At 47.7% G+C, this 20,695-nt stretch overlaps 1 protein-coding gene across 2 annotated transcripts in view; it reads left to right on the forward strand.

Annotated features, from left to right (window-relative positions):
* Positions 1 to 20,695, forward strand: part of HNRNPUL1 (heterogeneous nuclear ribonucleoprotein U like 1) — a 329,125-nt gene that overhangs the window by 204,020 nt on the left and 104,410 nt on the right. For both annotated transcript variants that reach the window (XM_033955122.1, XM_033955123.1), the window contains exon 11: positions 6,550 to 6,718. In XM_033955122.1, the coding sequence (XP_033811013.1) occupies positions 6,550 to 6,718 (169 nt within the window). The remainder of the gene's footprint in view (positions 1 to 6,549; positions 6,719 to 20,695) is intronic.

Genomic DNA, 20,695 nt, shown 5'->3' on the forward strand with positions numbered 1-20,695 from the left:
CCAATTGATTCTAGTGTTTAGCCAGCTCTCTCCCTTCTCCTCACCTTAGTTTGCACTGCAGGCTTTCTTTTTCGGCGACCTGCACGCTTTCCCAAAGAGCCGCGCACGCGCGGCTGCTCAGTGTTCAATCTTCTGCTATGCTGCAACTTCCTGTTTCCGGTTGCGTCAGAGCAGAAGATTGAACACTGAGCAGCCACGGGTACTATTTCATAGTTTTGTTTTCAGTCTCCACCTGCTGGTCATGATTGGATATATACCCATTTGTAAAGATTAACCTCTACTGGTCTGGAGAAGCTAAAAGAAAGTAAATTAGCAGGTAAGAACCTAATTTCTCCTTTTTTTGTCGGCTGACTGGCGGGGACGGGTTGCGTGCTCGCAGCCTGCGGGCTTCGACTTCGCAGCGGCTATCTTTCCTCTTATGTCCCGGCCAGTCACAGGCTTTAAGAAGTGTAGCCCTCACGGACCCACACCGCTGGTGTCTTCTTTGTCTTGGGCCTAACCATAGTCTGAAGTTGTGCGCATGCTGTGCTACTCTTCAACCTCGAGCCCTGAAACGTCGTCGGGTGCAAGTGGAAAAGCTGTTCAAGATGGACTCTTCAGCAACACCCTCGACCTCCGACTCAGTCAAGAAGTCAACAGAGGGTCCTCTTGTTTCCACAACTCTGACCTCGAGTCTCATCAGACCTTCTTTGTTCGGATCGTCTTTGACCTCGAGTACACCTGTTTGGTTTTAGTGGTATTTAACTTCATATGCACAAAATAAGTCATGCTGCTGCTGCGTACATGCTGCATTACTAAAGGCCAACAGTAAAATACATAATGCATTTTTAAACTAATACGCTATACCTGCCATCTAAAAGCCAACGATGCCACCATTCTGTCTGAAAATGATTCCAGCCTGCATGATCATGGGGGTTTCTGGAATTTTCAGTGAACAAAGTAGCATACCTGTAATGGATGTTTTCCGTGGACAGCAGGATCCTACAAGCACACAGCTGGTGATATAATCACATGACAGCGCTTGTCAAAAAGTTCCGAACTTATGCGAGAATTTCCGCATTAGTTGAAGTGATTGTTCCCAGGCCAATCTATTTTATATGCTTCAAGCTGGGTTAAGTGGGAATATGTAGTTAAAGGATCCTGCTGTCCATGGAGAGCACCCATTATAGGTATGCAACGCCATTTTCTCTTTATATCAGTTTTCTGTTTTGGACAAATTCTTTATTTTTATAGGCCATAGAACAAATTTATGTCAAGTTGTATTAGACTACCAGACCTCAAATACCCATGTCTAAATGTCCTCACTAGGCACGCAGCTAACCCAGTTAGGGATAAAACTATTTAGTTATGCAGATGATTTTACGATCATCATTCCATTCGTTAATTCTATCTCTGAAACTATTCCTAAAGCTTCAGAAGCCATAAACGTGATGGAGCACTGGATGACAACCTTTAGGCTCAAACTTAATTCAGAAAAGACAACTTTCTTCATTGCTTCGCCACATCCACTTGACACCAAATCACCACTATGTATCAATAATCTTAATTACCCTATCCAACCTACCATAAAGATACTAGATGTAACTTTGGATCAGTGCCTAACCATGAGAGACCAGGTGGACTCCTTGATCAGAAAGGGATTTTTCACTCTCTGGAAACTCAGATCCATTAAAGCTTATTTCGATACAGCGGCATTCAGAACCCTAGTCCAATCCCTCGTACTGAGTCTACTTGACTACTGTAACATTGCCTATTTAGCAATTTCCCAAAAGAACATGCAGCGTTTACAAATGATGCAAAATGCAACGGTCAAACTGATCTTTGGGCTGAGGAAGTTTGACCACGTGACACCCTACTACCGGCAGCTGCATTGGCTGCCAATGGAGGCGCGCGTAAAGTTTAAATTTGCCTACTTCTGCTTCAAAGCACTACACGGACTTGCCCCTAAATATATAACTGACCTTTTCGTCTTCTCAGCCAACAGACACAAGAGAAGCTCACATTCCAACTTCGTTTCCCCCTCAGTGAGAGGTTGTAAACTGAAAAAACACCATGAACATCTTCTCTCGCACCAAGCAGCATTATGGGGTAAAGACCTAGAACAATTGCTTTCGCCCACTACTTATGAGGAATTTAGGAAACGTCTGAAAACACACCTGTTCCTAAAGTATCTAGACAACTTATCCTCTCTTCTCTCTCCCCTCTATAGCGATTAACTTGTTCTATTGATCACTCTCTCCTCAAAAATGGATTTCCTGTCCTATTAACCCTCTTTCTTCCTCCCCTCTTAAAGTCAATGAATTTGTACCTTTGCTTAATCTTTGTAAACCGCATAGAACTTCACGGTATTGCGGTATATAAGCTGTTATTATTATTATTAAAAGTTAAGAAACTTGGTAAATTCATCATTGGTCTTGGTAAAGTGCTTGTGCTATGAGAATTAATTTAAATATTTATGCTATCAAACTTCAATAAATATGAAGTGCATTAGGTGCCTAAGGTGCTTTAAGAAGGGAAGCACTTATCTTTTGTGCCCGACGGCTGCCCACCGTTTCACACTTGGTTTCATCAGGGGCTATGCCTCCTTCCACTAATTGCACCAATTTATTTAAAGAACCTTAACAAAATCTCAGTAATCGACTGAAAATATGCTGTGCGGGTCCCGATTACTGAGGTTTTGTTAAGGTTCTTCAAATAAGTTGCTTTATATAATTAACTACATAATCTAAAGCATTTTCATATTTTTAAAACATATTCTTATTGTTCTCATAGCCCCGTCATCTCATACTTGTCCATAGCCCTTTGTTACCTTATAACACTAGATATGCCTTTAAAAATTAGGTGTAAGGTCCTTTTTAAAGCGTCCAATCAGTTTCTGTATATAGGCAGATTAATTATTTTTGTCTAATCTAGCCTGAAATAATGGAGAAATAACCAAGCAGTTCTGCTCCTGAAATCAGTGCCCACCTTGGAGTATAATGGATCAATAAATCTGTTAAGTGCCAATGGAAACCGGACTAGAATGCCTTGTGAATTACACTAAAATTTTAAACTTCATACAATAACTACAATGCGGCCAATGAGCCTCTTTTAAATAAGCATTTGACATCGATGGCTCTGATTCTGCCTCTTCTAAATCTGAGAATGTGATGCATCTCAATACACATTGTCTTTGTGATATGTGCTCAGCTTTTATTTGTTTAAGAAATTAAGTGGTTTGTAAAATCCTGTTAGGGTTCTAGTCCAGACTGAAGTATTCTATAGGGCATTTTTTAACTTCTTTTGTAAAGCACTCAAATCTGTTCTGACTTTTTGAGTGAATTGAATTGCAACCCCAAAAATATTTTACAATAGAAGTTGTAAAGAGAAAAAGAATATAGTGTATGTCCTTTAATAGCAAACCAGGAACATAGAAAAATCTCAAGAGCAATCTTAAAATCCCAGATTGGGCATGCACTAGCATCCCAAGCAGCTTCTTTAGTGTTAAATGGTGGGCAGGCTTGTTAAAGAACCATTAACTGAGGAAGGTAAGAGGTAGACATGTTGAGAATATCTTTACTGGAGAAGTGGAGGAGGTGGGTCAACTTTGCCTCTTACAGAGATGGGGTAATAAAAAGTGATAGATAAACCACTTTTCTTTAGCACCTCTCCAGACCGGTACAGTTCACTGATGAGTAATAGCTCATCATGACCAGCAGGTGGAGACTAAGAAAAAACCTTTTGGCTGTAATACAAATAGCTGTGCTTCCCCCTAATACAACCAGTCTGTTCTCAGTCTCAGCAGATGTGGTAAGCTGTTGCCAGTCTTCTCTATGTTAGTGTAAGCCTATTAGAAGTTGTTTAGTGGCCTTCTTGTCCCCATCTGGTGACGGACTATGCTTGGAAGGACACTCGACAGGTCACGAGTTTGAGTCTCTACCCCCATTTCCTCCACCTCCCCAAAATTTTTTCTAGAGGTGCCTCTGCTGTAAGTCTTGCCACCGATAATGGCAGAACTGAAGGAAAATCACTCCGTGGACCTGTTCAAAGTATTATATGGATGATATAACAGAGTTCACAGGTTTGCTCAGAATCATGGAGGGGAAAACTGGGGCGAACCCCAGAGGAAAAACCACCTCACAGCCCAATCATCGCATGGACAAGTAAACCAGAGGTTATATCAATTCATATATGTTTTTACGTTGTGAAAAAAACTACGGTTTACTATAGCTTATAGTCAAAGAACTTAGGCAAACTTAGCTTGCGAGTTCCGACATGCATGTTTCGGTCCTGCCTCAGGGAACACACAGGAAAAATCTTAAGAGAAACACTCATGCGATGGGAGATTCCGACAGAGGACTGTTGTCTCACATAGAGAAGCGCACAACGCGCAGTTTAACAGCTTTGAAAGGTCAAACTGCGCGTTGTGCGCTTCTCTATGTGAGACAACAGTCCTCTGTCGGAATCTCCCATCGCATGAGTGTTTCTCTTAAGATTTTTCCTGTGTGTTCCCTGAGGCAGGACCGAAACATGCATGTCGAAACTCGCAAGCTGCAAGCTAAGTTTGCCTAAGTTCTTTGATTATAAGCTATAGTAAACCGTAGTTTTTTTCACAACGTAAAAACATATATGAATTGATATAACCTCTGGTTTACTTATCCATGCGATGATTGGGCTGTGAGGTGGTTTTTCCTCTGGGGTTCGCCCCAGTTTTCCCCTCCATGATTCTGAGCAAGCCTGTGAACTCTGTTATATCATCCATATAATACTTTGAACAGGTCCACGGAGTGATTTTCCTTCAGTTCAACAATTGCATTTTATCACTCCTGTTACATTGTTTGTAACTGGTCCCCTTTCCCATATTTGACCGATAATGGCAGGGCATATGGCTTAGAGAACAAGTGGAGTCTGTTGTGACAGAAAAAAAAAATAATTCCTGAGGCAGTGCTCGTCTGAAGGGAACCTTCAATTTACTAATTTTTTTTTTTTACCGGCACTTTTCTTTCAGCTAGGTCACGTATTGCGCAGTGAGCACTTTTTAAAGTGAAAAAGTACTCATTGTGCTCCAGGCACGAGGTCAATGCGGCTAGCCTGTGCTCATGGTGTGCTGGCAGTCGTGAAGGAGAATCCTCATCTGCTTCAAGTGCTGGTGTCCAAGGATCCCTTTCGCAAGTGCCTTGCACGCTGGCAGCTGACAGCAGGGAAGCTTTCCCCCAGCCGCCAACAGTCAGGGAAATACGGTTTCCCTGTCTGCCGATGCTACTGAGGACTCCCTTACAGCTGCTGCCAGCTTTAGCAGCTGGGGTGGTTCAGGTTTCTCATCCGCTACAGGCCTCAGGGGCGTATTTCTCGGCGGGCTTTGTTCCGATTTTGGTGGGAAGCACCTCTATTTTGTCTGCTGCCTCAGGTGATCTTCCCCCTGTATTGGAGAGACGGGCAGTTTTCTGCTGGGTCCTCTGCTTTGGCAGTGAGTCCCATTGAGCTGCCAAGAGGTTTTCCCCTTGATTTTGTTTTAGCCTTGTGCAAGGCTTATCTTCAGGTGGCCAGGGGTCCTGTTTCTGTCCCAGGGATCTCGGGGACGGGGGTTTCCCTCTGCATCCACTCCAGTTCATCCCCCCTCAGTGCCTGTTTCGTCCCCGTCTCCTCTTCCCCCGTCTCAAGGTTACCATTGCGCACTGGATCAGGGAGACTGTCGCTCCCGCATACATTCTTCAGAAGAAGCCTGTTCCAGAATTTCTCAAGGCTCATTCCAGTCTGGGTCAGGCAGCTTCTTGGACTGAGTCTTCTCTGGTGCCTCCAGTGGATATCTGTAAAGCCGCGGTTTGGTTTGGTCTGCTCTGCATTCCTTTGTGCGACACTACCGTGTGGACGTTCATGCGCATTGGGACGCAGTGTTCAGTGAATGTGTTCTGGTAGCAGCCTTCTGGGTGGTCTCACCCATGATGGGTACTGCTTTGGTATATCCTATCAGTGAACTGCACCAGTCTGGAGAGGTACTAAAGAAGGAGAAATTAGGTTCTTACCTGCTAATTTTCTTTTAGACTCTCCAGACTGATACAGTCCCCACCCTGTGGGATTTGTGTGAAGAGTGTGATTTATTTATTCTTTTTCCTTCCTGCAGGTTCTAGAATTTTTATGGGGTCAGGGAGATTAAAGAACAGTGGCTATGGCTCAGCTGGCGAGCTGTGGGGACGTTTACTGAAGGGGGCTTTTTCTATGCAATTTCCAACAGTATTGCTCTATGCTAGTTGTTACACCTGTTTGGATTGTTACATAGAAACAGGGCGGCAGATAAAGGCTAAATGGCCCATCTGGTCTGCCCATCCACTGTAACTGTTATTGTTCTAATTAGCACTTCTTAGTTCTGCTTGGCTATTCAACAGACTGGTTATATTAGGGGGAAGCACAGCTACTTGTATTACAGCCAAAGGGTTTTGACTGTCTCCTCCTGCTGGTCATGGTGAGCTATTACCCATCAGTGAACTGTACCGGTCAGGAGAGTCTAAAAGAGAGAAAATTAGCAGGTAAGAACCTAATTTCTCATTACCTCTTCTTTGTCACCACTGCTAGACAAATGTTTATGGAACTGCCCAGAGACGAAAAATGCGCCCTTTTGAAGGTTTTCAACGCAAGGCTGTTATTATTTGTCCCACGGATGACGATTTAAAAGATCGAACAATAAAGCGCACTGATGAGGAGGGGAAGGATGTGCCAGATTATGCAGTATTAGAAATGAAAGGTATGACACTCAAAACATTAATTGCTTCAGAACTAGTAAGTGAAAAAGTATTGAAAAATACAATTTGGTAGTAAAACAGATGCTGGTACTTTCTTCTACCCCTGATTCCCTACATCTACCGACCACTGAAAGTCCTCAAAAATTGAAAATGTTTAGACATTTTACAGTGGGATTCTTCAGTCAAGAAACAGAAGTAGAAGGAAGTAGCTATGAGATTTGATTTGATTTTTATCTGGTAGAGACATCTCAAGGAAAAGAGGTTTGGGTTCTGGAGTTTGTGATCCCCAAGCAGTCTTCCTAGTGGGAATCTACATCAGGAAAACTTTCACTGGGTGAGAATGGATTGAAACAACAATGAAATTGGATGGGGAGGTTTGGTAAAAAAAAATAGAATGAGTTTGGTTTCATACAAATTAGTTGATTCTCCAAGGGCGTAAAATTCTTACTTATGAATGATGTCGCTAACAATGCCAGGTGCAGCAAGCAGAACCTTAGTAATGTTTTTTAGAAACTTTTGTGTAGGCTTATCACACATGTGCATCTGTTTCACCTACTTCTGTCATGCAAGAGTTTTGCAGTCTAATCTTTTCCACATTGCTAATGAGAGGTATTTTCTGTCATGGTTTCCTTAGCATCAGTTAAGGGGTGTTTTCCTCCTCATTTCTTTTGTGGGTAAAGGTTCTGTCATCATTGTGTGGTTTCACAAGTATTTGGTAGTACTGTAGTCGAATATTTTTCACTGAGTTACGTTTTCTTTTTTCATATCCGCTCAGAAAAGGCCTTTAAGCCTTGAACTCTCTTCTGGGTTTTTTGGGTGGGATTTTTTATTTTTATTTTTTTTTTTGTTTAATTTTTAATTGTTTAATTTTTTTGTTTAATTGTTTAATTTTGCTGTGGTGTTTATTATCCCAGGACAAGCAGGCAGCATATTCTTTACGCATGGGTGACGTCACCGACGGAGCCCCGGTACGGACCTTTTTAACTAGAAAGTTCTAGTTGGCCGCACCGTGCGTGCGCGAGTGCCTTCCCGCCCGACGGAGGAGTGCGTGGTCCCCAGTTTCTTCGTTTCCGCGGAGCGAAGAAGACGTGTGTTTTTCAACTCCGTTGAAATCCTCTTTTTGCCTTCCCGCTCGCGTTATTTTTCGTTTTATTCACCTTCGGGTGCTTTTTTCTTTCAGTTTAAAAAAAAAAAATATATATATATTTCTTTTTGCTTTATTTTTCGTTCCTGCCCCGGCAGGGCCTGTTGTCACGATCCAGACCTCGGGGTTTGATTTTGCGGAGGCCGTCTTCCCATTCATGCCCCCGCAGCCCGGTTTTAAGAAGTGCCAGCGGTGTGCACGCCCGATCTCCCTCACTGACCCACACAATTGGTGTCTACAGTGCTTGGGACCGGAGCATCGGGCGGACTCCTGCACCCGCTGTGCCACTCTTAAGAAACGCACTCTGAAGAATCGTCAAATCCAACAAAATCTACTTTTCGGCACCGGCCCGACTATGGATTCGACTTCTTCACCTGCGGCACCGTCGAAATCGGCACGGACCACTTCAACACCGCCTGAAACGACATCGGCGCCACCGGCGCCAGGTAAGCCGGCTAAGAAGCCTTCCACCCTTGAGCGCCCTCCCACCTCGGTGGCGACACCAGTCCTTTCGGCTTCACGCCACCCCAAAAAACGCTCCGCTCCGATATCGGTGAGTGCCTCGTCATCGGCCTCCTCATCGCCGGAGCGTAGAGCGGCACCCATGGAACCAAAGAAGAAAAAAGTGGTTCCGGTGCCACCCCTGGATGACCGCATTGCGGCCATCCTCCAGGATAAGTTGCAGGAACAACTCCAACAGCAACTTAAGCAGCTCTTACCCTCTATCTTGGCACCGCTGCTTTCGGTACCAGACCGGCCCGAGCCCCGCACCGTCCAACCGGTATCCACTCCATCGGTACCTTTGGACTCCTCCATGCCCATTCTCTCGGCGTCGCATCTCCATACCCAGGCCGAGACTATCGCCTTGACGACGACCGATCCTCCTCGGGACCGAACAGGGCACCGGTCTTCCCGCGACCCTGACCGGCACCGTTCTTCCCGGGACCGAGACAGACAAAGGTCTTCATCCCCCGGTACCGTCTCGGTACGCTCAGGCAAGTCTTTGTCTAAAACTCACCATACCGAGCCTTCCACTCCGGTCTCTCGACACGCACACACCGATGTCAGAGACCCGGACCTATGGGAAGAATCCCCTCCCGGTACCGAGGAGGATGCATCGTCGTCGGACGAAGAGCCTTCGGCCCCCGATACCACATCTAAACCTGAACAATCTGACTCTAAGAAGTCACAAGCTTTCCTGGAGGCATTGGATTTCGATCAACCTCCCAAAGAGTTCCTAAAGTTACCCGTGCATGATATCCTACGGGAAACTTTTTATAAAAATTGGGAGAACCCGCTGACTGTCCCTGGGGCCCCCCATAAACTGGACAGCCTCTATAGGGTTATACCAATCCCGGGATTTGATAAACCCCAACTGTCCCATGAATCTCTCCTGGTGGAGTCCACTTTAAAAAAGACTCAGGGCTCTAGTGTTTATGCCTCCACCCCTCCTGGCAGAGAGGGCAAAACAATGGACAAGTTTGGCAAGCGACTTTACCAGAATGCCATGCTTGCCAACAGAGCTAACAACTACTCATTCCATTTCTCATTCTACCTGAAACATCTGGTCATGCAACTCTCCGCCATGCAGAAGTACCTGCCAGAACACAAAGTTCCTCTATTCCAGCAACATATCTCCAGTCTGCTCCAACTGAGAAAATTTATGGTGCGCTCTATCTATGACTCTTTTGAGCTCACCTCCCGTGCATCTGCCATCGCTGTGGCTATGCGCCGCCTGGCCTGGCTCAGGGTCTCTGATTTGGACGTCAACCATCAAGACCGCCTAGCCAACGCCCCATGTCTTGGTGATGAATTATTCGGAGAGTCCCTGGATACCACCACGCAGAAACTCTCTGCCCATGAGACCAGATGGGACACTCTCATAAAACCTAAGAAAAAGGCTCCACCTGCTCGTCCTTACAGACCACAGACCTCATATCAGCGCAGGTTCTCCGCTAGGCCGCTCAATCCACCTTCACAGCAACCTAGGCGGGCCCGCCAACACCAGCACACCCAGGCTCGTGCCCAGTCTAATCAACCTGCCAAGCCTCTTCCTCCTGCCAAACCATCTCAGCCCTTTTGACTCCTCTCTCCAGGGCTTAGCCAGTCTTCCACCCTCATTGCCTCTTCCTCAGCCAATCGGAGGCAGGCTCCACATCTTCCTCAGCCGTTGGGAGGTCATCACATCGGACCAGTGGGTCCTCAACATCATCCGCCACGGCTACTCTCTCAACTTCCAGACTCTTCCACCAGACAATCCTCCCGTAGAGTCTGCTTCTCATTCAACTCAAACCCCCCTCCTCCTGAGGGAGGTCCAATCCCTCCTTCTTCTCAATGCCATCGAAGAAGTGCCTCCGGAACAAAGAGGCCGGGGATTCTACTCCCGTTACTTCCTAGTTCCAAAGAAGACAGGAGACCTCCGTCCCATTCTCGATCTCAGGGACCTCAACAAGTGTCTAGTCAGGGAGAAATTCAGGATGCTCTCCCTTGCCACGCTTTACCCTCTTCTCTCTCAACACGACTGGCTATGTTCCCTGGACCTCAAAGAGGCCTACACTCACATCCCAATCCATCCATCTTCACGTCGCTACCTGCGATTCCAGGTACACCACTGCCATTATCAGTACAAAGTGCTACCTTTTGGCCTCGCTTCATCACCCAGGGTGTTCACCAAATGCCTCATTGTGGTGGCGGCCTTCCTCAGGTCTCACAACCTCCAGGTGTTCCCCTACTTGGACGATTGGTTAGTGAAAGCACCTACGTCTCCACTTGTGCTACAAGCCACTCATCTTACCATCTCTCTCCTCCATCTTCTGGGGTTCGAGATCAACTACCCCAAGTCGCATCTGCTTCCCACACAGCGCCTTCAGTTCATTGGAGCAGTTCTCGACACCACACTAATGAGGGCGTTCCTCCCCTCCGATCGTCAACGGACTCTGCTTCACCTTTGTCGTCAGGTGCTCCTTCATCACTCCATTTCTGCCAGACAGATGATGGTCCTCCTGGGCCACATGGCCTCGACGGTACATGTGCTTCCCCTGGCACGACTCCACCTCAGGACACCTCAATGGACTCTGGCCAACCAGTGGTCACAGACCTCGAATCTTCTTTCTCATCCCATCTCTGTGACATCGTCTCTTCAGCGATCTCTACAATGGTGGTTGAACTCCTCAAATCTTTCCAGGGGTCTTCTTTTCCATCTGCCCCCTCATTCCATGATCATCACCACAGATGCCTCCCCTTATGCATGGGGAGCTCACCTGGGAGATCTACGCACCCAAGGTCTTTGGACCCCACAGGAGCGTCTACATCACATCAATTTCCTAGAACTGAGAGCTATGTTCTACGCTCTCAAGGCCTTCCAGCACCTTCTCTGCCCTCAGGTTCTTCTCCTATGCACAGACAACCAAGTCGCCATGTACTACATAAACAAACAGGGCGGCACCGGGTCTCACCTCCTTTGTCAAGAGGCTCTCCGCATTTGGACCTGGGCCACGGCCCGCAGTCTCTTCCTCAAGGCTGTCTATATCCAGGGCGAACAGAACTCCCTGGCCGACAATCTCAGCCGCATCCTTCAACCTCACGAGTGGACTTTGGATCCGCCCACGCTCCACTCCATCTTTGCTCGCTGGGGCACTCCGCAGGTGGACCTATTTGCAGCTCCTCACAACCATCAGCTGCCCCAGTTCTGCTCCAGACTCTTCTCTCCTCACCGTCTGGCCCCGGATGCATTCCTGCTCGACTGGACGGATCGGTTCCTCTATGCCTTTCCTCCACTACCTCTGATGTTGCGGACATTATCCAAACTCCGCAGGGACAGGGCCACCATGATTCTCATCGCTCCTCGGTGGCCTCGCCAACACTGGTTTCCTCTTCTGCTTCAACTCAGCGTCAGGGAGCCCATTCCTCTTCCTGTGTTTCCTACTCTACTTACGCAACAACATCAGTCTCTACTGCATCCCAATCTGTCTTCGCTCCACCTGACAGCTTGGTTTCTCTCGGGCTGACCTCTCCAGGAAATCTGTCTCAGCCTGTCCGTCTCATTTTGGACGCCTCCAGGAAACCGGCCACCCTCCAATGTTACCATCAGAAGTGGACCAGGTTCTCCTCTTGGTGCCTCCGTCATCATTTCAACCCCACCTCTTTAGCGGTGGAAACTGTTCTGGACTACTTGCTCTCCCTGTCCAACGCAGGCCTCAAGTCTACCTCAATCAGAGTACATCTTAGTGCCATCACGGCATTTCATGAGCCTATCCTTGGAAAACCTCTCATGGCTCATCCACTGGTTTCCCGGTTCATGAGAGGCCTCTTCAATGTCAAACCACCTCTGAAGCCTCCTCCGGTCGTCTGGGACCTGAATGTGGTTTTATCAGCCCTCATGAAACCCCCTTTTGAGCCCCTTGCCTCAACTTCGCTCAAACTTCTGACATGGAAGGTGCTTTTCCTCATTGCCATCACCTCTGCCAGGAGGGTTAGTGAGCTGCATGCACTGGTCGCCGATCCACCGTTCACTGTTTTTCACCATGACAAGGTGGTTCTGCGTACCCATCCAAAGTTCCTTCCCAAGGTAGTCTCGGCTTTTCACCTCAACCAGTCTATTGTGTTGCCTGTTTTTTTCCCGAAACCTCATTCACACCCCGGGGAACAGGCATTGCACAGTCTTGATTGCAAGCGTGCCCTGGCTTACTATCTTGATCGTACAAGGGCTCACCGCTTGTCCCCTCAGCTCTTCCTGACCTTCGACCCTAATCGTCTGGGTCGACCGGTCTCTAAACGGACGCTATCCAACTGGCTTGCAGCTTGCATCGCGTTCTGCTATGCTCGGGCCGGTCTGTCACTGGACGGTGCTGTCACTGCCCACAGGGTAAGAGCTATGGCCGCTTAGAAACATAGAAACATAGAAAGTGACGGCAGATAAGGGCCAAGGCCCATCAAGTCTGCCCACACCAATGACCCTCCCTACCTCCCTTTGCGAAGAGATCCCACCTTTCGATCCCATTTAGCTTTAAAATCAGGCACACTGCTGGCCTCAATCACCTGCATCGGAAGACCATTCCATCGATCCACCACCCTCTCGGTGAAGAAGTATTTCCTGGTGTCGCCATGCAATGTCCCTCCCCTGATTTTTCATGGATGCCCTCGTGTTGACGTGGGTTCCTTGAAGAAGAAGATATCCTCCCCCACCTCGATACGGCGCGTGAGGTACTTGAATGTCTCGATCATGTCCCCCCTCTCCCTGCGTTCCTCTAGGGAGTAGAGCTGCAATTTATTCAGCCGTTCCTCATACGGGAGATCCCTGAGCCCCGTGACCATCCGTGTGGCCATTCGCTGGACCGATTCAAGTCTCAGCACATCTTTGCGGTAATGTGGTCTCCAGAATTGTACACAGTATTCCAGATGGGGTCTCACCATGGACCTATATAATGGCATTATGACTTCGGGCTTACGGCTAACGAAACTCCTTCGTATGCAACCCATGATTTGTCTGGCTTTAGATGAAGCTTTCTCCACCTGAGTTGCAGTCTTCATGTCCTCACTGATGATTACCCCTAAGTCTCGTTCCGCTACAGTTCTCTCTAGGATCTCACCATTAAGAGTGTAAGTCTTACATGGATTTTTGTTGCCAAGGTGCATGACCTTGCATTTTTTGGCATTGAAGTTTAGTTGCCAGGTCCTGGACCAATTCTCCAGTAGGAGGAGGTCGTGTGCCATACTATCGGTCTTGGATTTGTTGTCAGGTCCTGTTGTGTTCTTGTCCACTATATTGCATAATTTGGCATCATCGGCGAATAACGTTAATTTACCCTGAAGCCCCTCAGCCAAGTCCCTTATGAAGATGTTGAACAAGATTGGGCCCAAGACCGAGCCCTGCGGCACTCCACTTATCACCTCTGTCGTTTCGGAGGGGGAGCCATTCACCACCACCCTCTGAAGTCTACCCCCCAGCCAGTCCCCCACCCATGTAGTCAAGGTATCTCCCAAACCTATAGAGCTCATCTTGCTCAACAACCTGCGGTGTGGTACGCTATCGAATGCTTTGCTGAAATCTAAGTACACGACGTCCAGGGACTCCCCAATATCCAGCTTCCTCGTCACCCAGTCAAAGAAGCTGATCAGGTTGGATTGACAGGACCTCCCCTTTGTAAACCCATGTTGACGGGGATCTCGCAGATTCCCCTCGTTAAGGACCGTATCCAATTGGTGCTTGATTAGAGTTTCCATTAGTTTGCTTACTATTGATGTGAGACTCACTGGTCTGTAGTTCGTAGCTTCCGTCCTGCTTCCTTTTTTGTGGAGTGGAATGACATTAGCCGTTTTCCAGTCTAGCGGGACTTTTCCTTTGCCGAGGGAGAGATTGAAGAGTGTTGATAGTGGTTTCGCCAAGGTGTCTCTTAACTCCCTGAGTACTCTGGGGTGTATGTTGTCTGGCCCCATAGCTTTGTGAACCTTGAGTTTGGATAGTTCACTGTAAACACTACTGGGCGTAAACTCGAAGCTGCAAAACGGGTCTATCGAGCTATCCCCTGTTGGTAGCTGAGGGCCGGATCCCTGCGTCTCACGGGTGAAAACTGAGCAAAAGTATTCATTTAACAGTTTAGCCTTCTCGGAGTCTGATTCTACATAGTTCCCGTCCGGTTTCCTAAGGCGTACTATCCCTCCTGTGTTCCTGTTTCTATCACTAATATACCTAAAGAATGCTTTATCGCCCTTTTTGATATTCTTTGCTAGATTCTCCTCCGCCTGCAATTTGGCCTCTCTGACTGTTGTTTTGACGGTTCTTGACTTGGCCAGATAGTCTTCCCTGGAGCCCTGCTTCCCTGAATGTTTAAAGGAGATGAATGCTCTTTTCTTCTCTTTTATGAGGTTGGAGACCTCCGTAGAGAACCACTGTGGTTTGTTTTTTCTTCGTCGTTTACTTACAGATTTAATAAATCGGTTTGTTGCTTCGTGTATGGTAGCTTTCAGTGTTGACCACAATTCCTCTACATTATCAGTCTCTGCTTGGTTTTGCAGCGACTGATGGATGAATTCCCCCATGTCCTCGAAGTTGGTGTCCTTGAAGCTGAGGACCTTAGTTAATGTGTTGGATTTGGTGAAACCTTTTCTGAGGTTAAACCATACCATGTTGTGGTCACTGGATGACAACGTGTCTCCCACAGAGACATCTGTGACACTTTCTCCGTTGGTAAGTATTAGGTCTAGAATCGCTTGATCCCTAGTTGGCTCCAAAACCATTTGCTTGAGTCTTGCTCCCTTTATAGAGTTTAATAGCCTTCTGCTGCTGCCGGTCGCAGAGGAAAGTGTGTTCCAATTCACGTCAGGCATATTGAAGTCACCCATCAATACTGTGTCCCCACGCAAGGTGATATTCTCTATGTCCTCGATTAATTCCATATCAAGGTCTTCCTGTTGCCTTGGAGGTCTGTATACTATGCCAAGGTACAGGCATTTGTCCTTTCCCCTGGCCAAATTTACCCAAAGGGATTCCCCTGTGTACCTAACATCTGTGATTCTGGTAACTTTGATGTCATCTTTGGCATATAGTGCTACCCCTCCTCCCATTTTGCCCTCCCTGTCTCGGCGGAACAAATTGTAACCCGGTATGACCATGTCCCACCTGTGAGAGTCTGTAAGCCAGGTTTCGGATATCGCCACCACATCTAGGTCGGCGCCCCTCATTTCCGTCTCCAATTCCAGAATCTTGTTGCCCAAACTGTGGGCATTGACGTACATAGCCTTCCAAATCCTAGGTTTGTTATGGCTATCTAGTGATATTCCCGATTGAGCTCCATCGGCTCCTTTGGTATTGTTTGCAATGTGTGTATTCTCCTTAGACCCTGAAACACAGTGTGAACTTACTCCGGACTCGGAAATGTCAGTATCCCCCCCGAACACGGAAATGCGAGCACCCCCCCCAGATCCATGATTGCTATGTGTATATACCTCAGATCCTGAATGGTATTTGCAGCTTACTTCATTAGATAGGTTATTAGTGCCCGTACCCTCCCCCAACTTACCTAGTTTAAAGCCCTATGGAGTAGGCGGGCTAATCGGTGTCCAAAGACGTTCTTCCCTCTGCTGGACAGGTGCAACCCATCTGGTCCCTGTAGTCCTTGTAGTGCCTCTCCGTGGTTCAGGAACCCGAAGTTCATCTCCTTGCACCATCCTTGCAGCCAGTCGTTTGCCTTCTGGATCCGATTCTCTCTGGCTCTTCCCTTGCCCCTTGCTTTCCTCCGTTCCACACCCATTGAGGAAATCTGCAAGGCGGCCACCTGGTCCTCAGTTCACACATTCACTACTCACTACTGTCTGGTTGCTTTCTCCAGACGGGATGGGCACTTCGGCCAATCTGTACTTCAGAATTTATTTTCCTAATGGCCAACCATCCCTCCTCCCTCTTTGTTAGCTTGGAGGTCACCCATGCGTAAAGAATATGCTGCCTGCTTGTCCTGGGATAAAGCACAGTTACTTACCGTAACAGGTGTTATCCAGGGACAGCAGGCAGATATTCTTACGTCCCACCCACCTCCCCGGGTTGGCTTCTTAGCTGGCTTATCTTAACTGGGGACCACGCACTCCTCCGTCGGGCGGGAAGGCACTCGCGCACGCGCGGTGCGGCCAACTAGAACTTTCTAGTTAAAAAGGTCCGTACCGGGGCTCCGTCGGTGACGTCACCCATGCGTAAAGAATATCTGCCTGCTGTCCCTGGATAACACCTGTTACGGTAAGTAACTGTGCTTTATAGATGAAAATGTCCTAAAATAAGGCCCCCAGTGGCTCAAAAATGGTGTAGCAAAACTATATATGTTAATGAATACCCATTTATGGTGCCTGGACCCTTATTTTCATTGAGAATCAAAAACAAAGCAATATAACTTGAGCCTTCAGTACATGACAATTATAAGCAGTTCTTGTACAATCCCCCCTTTTATTCCGGGACCAGTGGGTTTTATGCATCAACCACCAGGCACTGTAGAAATCTTCAGATAAGAACATAAGAATTGTTATTCCAGGACAAGCAGGCTGCCTGCTGTCCCTGGATAATACCTGTTACGGTAAGTAACTATGCTTCGCTGCTGGGTCAGACCAGTGGTCCATCGTGTCCAGCAGTCCGCTCACGTGGCAGCCCTTAGATTAAAGACCAGTGCTCTAAATGAGTCCAGCCTCACCTGCGTACGTTCCTGTTTAGCAGGAACTTGTCCAACTTTGTCTTGAATCCCTGGAGGGTGTTTTCCCCTATAACAGACTTCCAGCATTCCAGTTTTCTACCACTCTCTGGGTGAAGAACTTCCTTACGTTTGTACGGAATCTATCCCCTTTCAACTTTAGAGAGTGCCCTCTCGTTCTCCCTACCTTGGAGAGAGGATGAACAACCTATCTTTATCTACTAAGTCTATTCCCTTCACTATCTTGAATGTTTCGATCATGTCCCCTCTGTCTCCTCTTTTCAAGGGAGAAGAGGCCCGGTTTCTCTAATCTCTAGCTGTATGGCAACTGCTCCTGCCCTTTAACCATTTTAGTCGCTCTTTTCTGGACCCTTTCGAGTAGTACCGTGTCCTTCTTCATGTACGGCGACCAGTGCTGGACGTAGTACTCCAGGTGAGGGCGCACCATAGCCTGATACAGCAGCATGATAACCTTCTCTGATCTGTTTGTGATCCCCTTCTTTATCATTCCTAGCATTCTGTTCGCCCTTTTCGCCGCCGCCACCACACATTGCTTGGATGGCTTCATCGACTTCTTGATCAGAACTCCCAAGTCTCTTTCCTGGGAAGTCTCTCTAAGTACTGCCCCGGACATCCTGTATTTGTGCATGAGATTTTTGTTACCGACATGTATCACTTGACACTTATCAACATTGAACCTCATTTGCTATGTTGGTGCCCATTTCTCGAGCTTGTTTATGTCACGTTGCAGATCTTCGCAATCTCCCTGTGTCTTCACTACTCTGAATAACTTCATATCGTCCGCAAATTTAATAACCTCACTCGTCGTACCAATGTCCAGATCGTTTATAAAGATGTTGAAGAGCACGGGTCCAAGCACGAGCCCTGCGGCAACCCACTGTTGACACTCTTCCAGTCCGAGTATTGTCCATTTACCCCCATTCTCTTGATTGAAGTCTTAACTCCTCCCTCTGCTAGCATATCCTGGAGCATGCCCCTTGGACCCCAGTCTTGCTTTCTACATGCCAGCCTCTAGAAGTTTATCTCTTCTGTTTGTGTTTCTTTTACTAGTTTTCAGTAATTTTTTTCGGTAATTCCTTCGCAGGTTTGCCCTCGTGCTATGGAGGTTCCCTGTGGGGATGTCCTTGTGACAGGAGATCGCAGACTGTTGGAGAAGTCTGCTTCTGGGGGGTTCCCTGTGCTGCAGTAAGCCCTCTGAACAGCCTGCAGGTCAGATGGGGGCTCCAGAATCAAGAGCTAGCTTGCCCCAGGTTCATCAGCTAGTGAGTGTAATGCAGGCTGAACGGTTCCGTGGAGGCCGGACTGCGTGCCTCCGCCAGGTGGTTGCTCACCTCGTATCCGAGGGTGGTGGAGGTTGTCAGTGGGGGAGTAAGAAGACTTGAATTCCAGCTTCCAGAGGCTTTAGATCTCCCTCTATGCTATTCCAGCATTGCCTGCATTTTCTTCCATTCAGCACAATGAGTAACAGACTGACAGCCTGTTTAAGCGATTTGGGGGGGATCTTAAAAAGGGGGTTTTGGGTGGTTTCCCTGCCTGCCCTACCCCTCCCCTTCTCTAAAATTCCAAAATCGCTGTATTTTAGGGATTCCTGTTCCTTTCCTGGGCTATTTTATTGCATAATTGGCATCTTGGATTTTTCCCAAATTGAATAAAATTATATTTTTTTATAGTTAGCTTCATTTTCACTCCAAACTTCACAAATGGCTTCCTCAGTTTGGGATGGGATGGATTTATGCTTCGTTTGCGGCAGATGGCTGTCTGATACGCAGCCATGTTCCACGTGCGCTGCAGCCCGCAAGGGGGGTAAAGTTTGCATGGATATGATGCCTTTCACCTCTGGGGTGACCCTCCTTAAGCCTTCTGCCCCAATTTCCACAAAAATTGTGTCTAGGGGCTTTCGGGAGAGCGCTGGCAGCGCATCAGCAAAATGCAAGCGCAGTTCTGGAGAAAAGCCTCATAAGTCTTCCAAGCACTCTGTCTGAGGTGCACAGGGTTGCTCTCGCCACATGAGACAAGTTTCAAGTTTATTAGGTTTTTATATAACGCCTATCAAAGTTATCTAAGCGGTTTTATAAGCAGGTACTCAAGCATTTTCCCTGGAATTTGTGAATATGCTCTATCAAGCATACTTAAGAAATCCATGCCTATGGTCACCCCACCAATGTCTGGGCATACTTGGAGACTTTGCCTCCACTCGACCCGAGTCTCTCACTTGGTTCCCCAGCGTGGACCCCGGAGCATAAAAAAGGGTAATGCCCACGATTGCATCAGGAACTCTTGATCCCTCTGCTTGCGCAGGGAGGTTCGGCGGCATCCACTGATGTGGCAAACTTGGCAGGGCTCCGAGATCAGGATCTGTGTGGGTCCTGGGACCTGGCTGATAATCCTACAGTATGCAGGTTCTTCAAACCTGTTCATCTAGAGGACCTCATCACAGAATCTCTGCAGAAATTAAAACTGCAGCCAGATCAGCCGGTCCAGGAGGAATGTTCTCTTATGAGTGATCAGAGGCCGTTAACTGCCTCCTTTCCTGATAACTCCGATGTGGTTCGTATCCTGTTGGAGATTTGGGATAACCTGGAGGGTCCCCTGAAATGCACTCGGGTAATGGCAAGGCTTTATTCCATAGCGGTTAATTTTACCAAGCACTTTGCTTCTCCGAAAGTAGATTCAGCTGTGGCTTAGGTCACCAAGCATACTTCCCTCCCTTCTGACGGAGGAATGGTCCTGAAGGATGTTCAGGACAGGCGTGTGGATTTCATTTTTAAGCGCCTTTGTGATTTGGCTGTGGCCAGGGACAAGGCGGTGACAGCCTCGTCCTTCGTGGCATCGGTGTGCCACTCCAAACTACGCCATGACCCTTACACTTTGGTGCTGCATGATTTATCTCTGCATGATTTATCTCTGGGGTGGATTATATGGCTGATTTTCGTCCATTCCGATGTCCTCACCAGTACACCGGTCCTCCCTCCTCAGGACAGAGGTATCCCTCGTCCTCTAGGCCCCGTTTCGGGGGGTCTGGCCGTCAGCAGTCCTCAGACAGACATCCAGCAGCCCCCCTAAGAAGCAGTTCTGACGCCAGGCCCCAGGGCCCTCTCCGCATTGGGAGGCAGCTGTTGGCTTTCCTGGTGGAATGGGAGATATCACATCCAACTGCTGGATCTTGGAGGTACTCCGCAACAAGCTCGAATTGGAATTTCTCCGTCCTCTTGTTTCCCTCTATCGGTAGCATGGAATATTGCTACACTTGGGTTTTTGCCAGGTACTAGTGACCTGGATTGGCCACCGTGAAAATGGGCTACTGGGCTTGATGGACCATTGGTCTGACCCAATAAGGCTATTCTTATGTTCTCTTTCTGAATACTTCCTAGATTCCCCTGCAGGCCACCCTGAGAAAGGCGCTTCGGGTGCAGGCTACGGTCTGCAGACTGTTGGATTTTGCGGCCATTGAGCCCATGCTAGAGGACGACTTGGGCTCTGGGAGAAACTCTATATACTTCATTGTTCCAAAGAAAGGGTCCGAAGATTGGAGACCGATCCTGGATCTCAAAGCGGTCAATGTGGCACTAAAGGTGCCCCGCTTCCGCATGGAGTCTGTGAGTTCCATCATTGCTTCAGTGGCGCCATGGGAGTTTCTGGCCTCCCTG

The sequence above is a fragment of the Geotrypetes seraphini genome, chromosome 8 (assembly GCF_902459505.1).
Source record: "Geotrypetes seraphini chromosome 8, aGeoSer1.1, whole genome shotgun sequence".
NCBI classification, from domain to species: Eukaryota; Metazoa; Chordata; class Amphibia; order Gymnophiona; family Dermophiidae; genus Geotrypetes; species Geotrypetes seraphini.